Here is a 9,013-nt window from a genome sequence, read left to right on the forward strand (position 1 = left end):
AGATGAACCTGGATGAGGATAGTGGCATGACAGGCAGCTGTGGCAACGGCAAACTGAGGCAGTGGCTGATCGATCAGATTGACAGCGGGAGATATCCTGGCCTGGTTTGGGAAAATGATGAAAAAAGCATCTTTAGGATTCCCTGGAAACATGCAGGAAAACAAGACTATAACAGAGACGAGGATGCTGCGCTCTTCAAGGTCAGACCATCCCACCTTTCTTCTCACACTGCACGTGAAGCCTCAGACTGTTGCGTTTTATAACACAAATAACCAGCATAATGCAGTAACTCTGAAAAACAGATGTAGATTTACTGATTGACTTATTCATGCACAAACTCATTCTGTATAATTCTTGATACATAGACATGACTAAAGAGGGAAATCAGTGTTTCCAATGATTGTTTCAGGCATGGGCATTGTTTAAAGGAAAATATAAAGAAGGAGTCGACAAACCGGATCCCCCAACATGGAAAACCAGACTACGCTGTGCTCTTAATAAAAGCAATGACTTTGATGAGTTAGTGGAAAGAAGCCAACTGGACATCTCAGACCCATATAAAGTCTACAGAATCATTCCAGAGGGAGCCAAAAAAGGTTAGTTTTATGCAAATATATTCCATTAAAAACACTGTGAGAATTATATTCAGCCACTCATTTATGACAAATGAAAAAACTAACTATAAAAATCTAAAGATGTGCCATAGAAATTGTTAATTTGTTGCTACATTTCATGCAGCATCTCACACTGTTCACAGACTATTGGCAATTTTTCACATACATATGCACCACTGCAGTTGTTTCTGATGAGGCAGGAAGCACAAAGGAAGCCAAAGCATGTACCAAAAAGGCCGTAGTGCTTTTTTTAGAGGGCTTCGGTTACTAAGCGCAGGGTGCACATAACACAACCAGGCGACCTCCAGCCTTGCATAACTAAGTCTCTGCCATCAAACAACAGTTTTTTTGTCACACTAGGGCAGTTTTTACTTTGTGAGCAAACAAAGCAGCAGGTTTGCACTTACTTTGCAAAAGTCACTCAAATGAAAATAGCAGTACCTCACAAGTGCACAAAACATATTCACAGTTTGAACCTGAGAAAATGAATTAGTTAAGTCAAGTCCATAGAATATTGCACCTCATATATTCTCATTTTATTGATAATCTGCAGAATAAAACTGTGGTTTGATCATGCATTATGATCTAAGATGTTTTGTTTTCTTTAAGAGGATGCAATGTCTTTATATTAAAGCATGACCAATATTTGAATCATTGAATGACAAACATATTTCTGATTTTGTACATTTATAGGAATGAAGATGAATATGGAGGAGACACCATCACATGTGAATGCCCTTGGCTATATTCCTCCATATACGTCTCTGCACAACCAGGTCAGCAGATGCATGATTTTGCATGCTATAGACTCGTCCAAGTACATAGATGAATCTGCAGTATTACTCATTAGAAATGTCTTGATTTAATGATATTTCCCTCTAGTGACCATAACTGTGGTTCTTTATCAGGTATCTGGCTATATGGTTTCTCAGGAGAGAAGAGACTGGAGGGATTACTCACCGCCAGAACAACAGGCTCTTCCTCCTCCACATCACCACGGGCCACATGCAGAGCTGCAGTACGGTCAGTGCCACTACCCGTCACCATTCGGCCGGGCTTGGCCGGGGTCACATGCAGAAAACGGTAAGATATGACTAGAGAATTATAAAACTAGAGAAAGATGGGATGGGTAGATTTAATCACTGACTGTAATGCTTTGCAGATATATGACATAATGCAGTGTCTTATCTGATTTTTAGCTTGCTTAATGTATAAAAAATATGCACTTTTTTTTTAGTTTTCACAGATATTTTCCAAATAGGGCATCCGTTTTCAACCACAGATACTTAACTGTGAAAATCAGCTATTTTTTTAATCAAATAAGAAGTTTTAGGTGAAAAGCACTTCACTGACACACAATGAAAAGAGAACTTGTAATCACACTTATTTGTTTCATCATGTAATGCTCTGATTCATCTATGAACTGATGCTGTAACAGCTTTTTTATCATAACTTAGTATCACTTATCAGCCGTTAGGTAACTGAAAACAGACACAGACACACTCTTCTACAGTGGAATTCAAGTTTTATCTTTAAGGTGCAAAAAAACTCCTCAACCGCCAGTATAGAGACCATTTTGTCACTAACCTTTTACTGTATAAACAAGTACAAGAGTTAGGTTTGCTTGATACTTTAAAACCTCTAGTTGTATCCTGGAATTCATTTTAAAAGTGGAAAACATTCCAGAAATGTCAAGCTAAAAAAGAAAGTATGAGTCAAATAATTACACAGAATTTGAATATAAATTTACAAGCTGTTATTTAAAGAGAACACTGAGCAACAGGTGCACATTACTCTGTCCTTGTGTAATGATTTCATTTACAAAGAAAAATGCTAGCTGAATGTAGCTGTAAATGCATTATGCTTAATTCAATGCATATGGTGTGTTAGCTGAGAAATCAGTCATAATTAAACAAGATAACACTGTATACAGTACTCTAGTTGTATACTATTTAAAGGAAACGTTAGGTGTCACCTATGCATTACAAGAACAACATTTATTTGAGCTTGAGGGTGTTGTTTATGATACCCAAGAACCCCGAGGCAAATTCTGGGATACATGCACATTTCCCATGATGCTGAGTGATGTGCGGGCTGAAGAAATGGCAAAAAGGAAGTGGCTAGGAAACAGGCAGCAGTAGATTCAGCAGCTATGCTCTACTGATCAGTGGTCTGTGCAGCAAAAGGTGCAAAATTTGTTTATGTGGACCGCCTCGTTGTTTGAGTTAGAGGTTTTATGCAACAATAATATAAAAAGTCCTCAGCACTGCATAGAAGTGCTGAAATGCCCTTTGACATTCAGGACTCTAATTATGACCTTTATCATGACCTTTATTTATTGATTTAATTTATTCTGTGCAGGTTTTCAGCTCTCCTTCCACACCTACCTTTCAGAGTCTCAGCCGTCCGTGTATTCAGTCGACCAGAACAATGGTAAAGAATCCTAATTCAAAGACAGATGCACACACATTCACACGCAGACTTGTTTACTATTTTAAAAGTATTTGCATTTACAGATAAGAAACTACAAGCACTCAGTACAACATCTACATACTTCCCTATTCTGAGCTAAGAGCATGAGAGCGAACAGTTTTTTTAATCTATCACATGATATATATATATATATATATATATATATATATATATATATATTTAAAGAAGATGGTTCAAAAGATGTTTGGAATGATATGAGAGAAATTACAGAGAATTAAGTTTTATTTAAGCTTGACCTTTCAGGGCCATTATCTGATCAGGCTTAAATGTTTCTGATAAATGCTTGTCTCTCTCTCTTCCAGATTACAGCCTGCATGTGTCCCTATACTACAGAGAGTCTTTGGTGAAGGAGGTTACCACCACTAGCCCAGAAGGTTGTCGGATCACCTCTCCTTCCTCCTCCTCTCCGACGTCTTCCTGCTCTTCTTCTCCGTGCCCAGAGGACAAGCTTCACAGCGGGGCAGAAGTCATCCTCTTTCCATTCCCGTACCCCGAGTCTCAGCGGCAGGGTGCTGAGATGCTTCCTAATGTCCTGGAGAAAGGGGTGCTTCTGTGGATGGCGCCTGATGGGTTATACGCCAAACGCCTCTGCCAGGGACGAGTGTACTGGGAAGGACCTCTGGCTCCATATATGGATAAACCCAACAAGCTGGAGAAGGAGCAGCCATGCAAACTGTTTGACACCCAGCAATTCCTTGTTGGTAAGCACTAATATGTTTCTGTTCATAGCTGCAGGTTTGGACACAATTGTCCAAACACCTGTGCAATATCATACACTTCAATGCAATATTCCCGCAAAAAAAGTCTCAAAGTCACTCAAAGGGTCTATTAATGTCAGTATTTGCCAACAATTATAACTTTTCCTCTGAGAACTTGTTAGTTATATTATTATACTAGTTAACTTAAGCTGTCTGATAGGTGCAGTAGAGTAAAAAGGACAATATTGTCCCCTAAAATGTAGTAAAGTATAAAGTACAGCCTTAAAAAAAACTAAAGTAAACTTTACAGAAGGTATTCACTATTTTGTTTTTTGTTTTTTGTGGAAATGCTTTTCACAAATGTAAAATCACCTTCTCATTTAAATAAGTGCATGCTGAGATTCCAGTCCATATATATAAATATATGGATTTTATATCCTATGGGGTAGATGCTCTTTGATAGCCGAAGTTGTGGATGTGGGTGTAACTGCACATTAACTCTAGAATTGATCAAAATAACTAACGCTCCTCAGCTCTTTACAGTATAAGGATAGTTGTGGTCATGTTGATTACGGCTGCGATGTTAATGATTATAACGAAGGACAGGTTCTTTAGCTGGGTAAGTCCCTCAGAGTGTTGTAGCAACTAAAAAGCCAGTTACATTCTCAGCAAGGGGCCAAAGTGTGTGGAGTCCCCACCCACCTGCTGTGGTCCACCACACTCTATGACAAGATAGTGTTTTCTGTGCCATTTCACACTGAAATTTCCGTCATCCATATCAGTGGTTTCCAAAAAACTCACGTTGATTAGGATAAGTGTCGCAAGAGCAATTTGGGGTTCTTAATGTTTTTACATGTGACATGCTGGAGTGTGTGATAAGTAGCACATAATGGATTTGTTGTTGCGAATGTACCTCATTACCCTCTTTTGCTTGCTTTTTCTTTCTCAGAGCTTCAAGATTATGCCCATAATGGCCGACATTTACCAAGACACCAGGTGGTGCTTTGTTTTGGAGATGAGTACCCCGATCCACAGCGCCCGAGGAAGATGATCACAGCACAGGTACCCATACACTACAAAGCTTCATCTTAAATTTAAAGCATTTCTTTAAAACATTACATTTTCAGGTGCTCAAAATGTATTAGAATTATCTATCAATGTTAATTATCTCTTACAACTATATATGACAATTTGCTATGCATATGTAGTTTTTATAGGTTGTTAGCCATACTTATCTATATATTCATTCATTCATTCATTCATTCATTACCATTAACCGCTTATCCGCAATCGGGTCGTGGGGGGCTGGAGCCTATCCCAGCTGTCATTGGGCGAGAGGCGGGGTAATATATATTAGCATGTCAAAATTAGGTTAAGGCCTGAATCCAACTTTTCTTCATTATTATACCATATTATAACATATACCCTATTATGGGATATTATGCCGTATTAAGGTGTACATTAAATAAAAAAAACACCTTTTAAATTTGTGCTTAATGCAAAAATAAGCCAAACACACAGTAAGGGCAGCTAAAGAGTGCTGACATTACATCACGCTAGCTGTTGAGATAGCCACTGCTAGCCTTACCTCAAACTAAAGCTAATTTTAACGATTGTTGTTATCCTGGCTGTTTATGAAAAATAATTATTGATTTGTTTTCATTTGATATCAAATTACTGTTACTCAGTAAGTTAGTCCACGTAATAAAAACGAGGCAGTTGCAAATTACAGTAATTAATGAGCAAAAAACAGCTCTCAAGGCTAATTAGCTTAGCTAGTTGAATTCACGCAATTCAGTGTGTTTTTTCTGGTTAAAGTTATTTTTTCCTAATCATAAACAAGTAATTTTGGTGCCTAAAATCAACCAAGTAATTTTCTGTCACATTGTTGATGAAGTGTTTAAAACAGTGAGAACGTTTTACCGCGCGAAATAGAGTAGTCACATTTTACAGGATATCATATAAGCTGTTATGCTTACGTTTCAAACCTGTTCATGAGAATACGTTAATTAAGTTCATATTTACTGACCGTTAATAGTCAAAATAAAGTTTATTTTCATTAAAGAGAAAGCTGAAAGAAGTGCAGTATGCACATTTTAGGTATTAAGGGGGAAATAATCCATCTGAAAAGACATAACATGAAGCATTACAATCTAAAAATGTTTTTTTCTTTTAAGTTCACTGTTTCTTTAGTTACTGCTTTCTTGATTTGTAGGACACAATAGGATAACATCTTTCAGCAATCACAGACGTATTTCATACAGAGACTTTCTCTCATTTTAGGTGGAGCCAGTGTTCGCCAGGAAACTGGTGTACTATTACCAGCAGAACAATAGCCACTACCTGCGGGCTTTTGATCACATCCAGGAACAGAACACACCTCCAACAATCGACTTTCCCTTGCAGAGACCTCCTCAGCATATTCAGGAGTGACAAGCATACACACACACACACATGCACACACACACACACACACACACACACACACAGACCACCTGGGAGATCTGTTTATGGAATCGAGCAGAGACACTCGTATGAGGGCATGAATCTGAATGTAAACCGCTGACCATTTCTCACGCCCTATGACTGCAGTGCTGTGTACTGTAAATGGTAGAAGCTGTCATGGTACTGAGGGGTAGAGATGGGGAAGACCCCGCTGTTTTCACTTGTACACCTATGCATGGTAGTCTTTGTGTCTGACTGTGGAGTAATGTTTTTTTTCTCGCTCTCTACAAGTATTATTGTGACAGTGTGAAGGATGCGGTTTGAGGGTGGGGGGATGAGGGGAGCTGAGGGCGACTGAGACAGGAAGTACTAGCACAGGTGCACAGGAAGAATGGCCTCTAAGACAAACACTGATACGTGAAAGGGACAAAACAGAGCATGAATGAACAATTATTGCTTTTTTTTTACAGTGTGATTGTTGGACTCAAACACTGAAATAGCACACGGTAATCGACATGCAAAATAACAATATTTGCTTCGGTGCGCAAGTAAACAGTCAACAATATCAGTGTTTGGGCCGTAGTAGACCTCAATTTTGGGTTTCATTGCAAAAACAAAGAGCTACAACTGGAGTTTGAGAGACATAGAAGGTATCACTGGTCTGGTGGTGTAGTACAGGAAGTTGTTATCACAAATTGTTTATCTCTTGGCAGCTACATATGTTGCAGGACACATTTGAACACACTTGAAAATCTCTTTCTACTGAACTACTAAAATATCTTACTCCTTTAAATGATGTCAAACTCAACAAAACACCTTCAAGAGGTCATAAGATAATCAAAGAAGTCACCAGATGATTACAGAAATAGTATTTTTATTTTATTTTATTATTGGCTGCATAAAATCATGGAGATTCATTTTCTCTATTCATTGTTTGTTTCTTTTCTCTTGTTTAATTGGAACATAACATCATAGTTTCACAGCATTTGAAAGTACACAAACATGTCCCGTTTTATACAATGGAAACCATTTATAGTGATCATGGCTTGGGACAGTATGTTCTATACAAATTGTGTTTAAATAATTTGCTTAAAATCAAATAGTTCACTTACAGTGCAAACGTATGGACATATATGGAACATACTGAAAAAAATGTATAATGTTCAAATTAATGATAATTTGAACAGTAGTTTATACTTTATATATGGTAGGCCTACTGTATTGTATTAGCGTCTTTGAAATATACCGGTAGAGTAATTTTATTTTTTACAGTAGGTGGATTTTAGCTGTATTGTATTTTGAAAAGTCAATAAAAGTCAGTATATAGGCCATTTTGGTACTTTATATTCATGTAATAAATATCCAAATGTTAATTAGCTGGTAAACCACAAACCAGATTCAACAGATTGAATTGTTTTTTTGTAGCATATGTGACATAAAGCTCACATATATTATTGGACATGTTCAGCATCTTGAAGAATTCAAGTGCATAATAGTGCGACAGAAGTACATTTCGATAAAAAAAAAAAAGTATGCAGAAGTGCATTTCTAAGCACTACGAGCTGAAGATTTTCAGTTTAAAAAATTACATTAAATCTTTCTGCAATTTAGTATTACAGTATTTTATCTAGTATAGAAGGATATCATTGTTTGTTCCTTGCATTTTCTTGTAAAATAGCCTACTGCATAATATTTTTGCTTCATGTCTTTGAAACTATGATTTGAAAACTCAATCCTGATTGAACTGCTAACATTTATTGACGTGAAACTTGTGATAATGGGTTGCAAATAGACATGGCTTTGTATTATATTCTCAAAAGCAAAAAAAGGTTGGAGACCACTGGCTTATAACACATTATCAGACAAAATGTTTGTTACCAGAAAGCGTGGGAGGCCTTGACCTAACTGGACTGAGTAACTGGAAAAATGTCACTCATCCCGTAACTCGCAAAAAAACAAAAATGTACCTGTTCCTCTTAACCTGAAACTTTAGGCTTAACAAACGGGAAGAAAAACTACCTTTGTGGTCTGCGTGCAAGTTCCACCAGGGAGGAGCTCCCGGTTCCCAAGCCAGAGATCTCCTGAGTTCCTGAGATACAGTTAGAGGTTCACACACTGGACGTAACGTCCATGCAAAAGCTTCTCTAAGATCCTAAAAACCTACAGATGAATGTGCATATATAGGATGTAAAATAGTGAGAATTATGCTATTATTCACATTGTTAAAGTCCTAAAGAGTGATGGTGCAGCAGAAGGGATAAAGGTTTGGCTATGTTTTTCTTGTGTGGTCCAGAGTTTCGATCTCTGCATTTACTTCCTTCACACTTAAACCGCATCACTTTCACAATAGCTTCAAAAGTCTGACCAAAATCACAGGCTGGAATGTTTTTCTTTTGTGTGTGTGTGTGTGTGTGTGTGTGTGTGTCTGAACCATAAATCATCCCAGTCAGTCTGATTCTGTACTGAGTGATTTTTTGTTTCACATTGCTTCAAAGTCAGACATTTGACTCATTCAAAATCAAATCTTTATATAGTGGGGCGGATTAGCTGAACAATCGTTCACTTTGTGATAAAAGCATGAAATTTGGTAGACGTGTTGGTGAATATGTTTCAAACAAATCTGGATATTGGGCCACCTCAAAAGCGCCCCCTAGTGGCCGTGGCAGGCATTTGTTATACGAATAAATCAATGATGAATAAAAACTGCCCTTTTAATAATACCAACTGGTGATGAATTGTATATTGTTGGAAAGCCTGATTAGT

At 37.6% G+C, this 9,013-nt stretch overlaps 1 protein-coding gene across 1 annotated transcript; it reads left to right on the plus strand.

Annotated features, from left to right (window-relative positions):
• irf4a (interferon regulatory factor 4a) lies at positions 1-8,746 on the plus strand. Its single transcript, XM_059344596.1, has 8 exons — positions 1-200; positions 410-596; positions 1,308-1,390; positions 1,523-1,697; positions 2,976-3,047; positions 3,410-3,808; positions 4,755-4,867; positions 6,089-8,746. Exons 1-8 carry the CDS (start codon positions 3-5, stop codon positions 6,236-6,238), a joined length of 1,377 nt encoding a protein of 458 aa, XP_059200579.1. The 5' UTR covers positions 1-2; the 3' UTR covers positions 6,239-8,746.
• The last annotated feature ends 267 nt before the right edge of the window (positions 8,747-9,013 follow it).

This window comes from Centropristis striata, chromosome 11 (assembly GCF_030273125.1).
Source record: "Centropristis striata isolate RG_2023a ecotype Rhode Island chromosome 11, C.striata_1.0, whole genome shotgun sequence".
NCBI classification, from domain to species: domain Eukaryota; kingdom Metazoa; phylum Chordata; class Actinopteri; order Perciformes; family Serranidae; genus Centropristis; species Centropristis striata.

What these genes read in the sequence shown, in the direction of transcription:
- irf4a (XM_059344596.1), top strand. Translation starts at nt 3, where the DNA reads ATGAACCTGGATGAGGATAGTGGCATGACAGGCAGCTGTGGCAACGGC. An exon ending in ATACGTCTCTGCACAACCAG is followed by an intron (nt 1,391 to 1,522) that starts GTCAGCAGATGC and finishes GTTCTTTATCAG; the next exon opens with GTATCTGGCTATATGGTTTC. An exon ending in TTCAGTCGACCAGAACAATG is followed by an intron (nt 3,048 to 3,409) that starts GTAAAGAATCCT and finishes TCTCTCTTCCAG; the next exon opens with ATTACAGCCTGCATGTGTCC.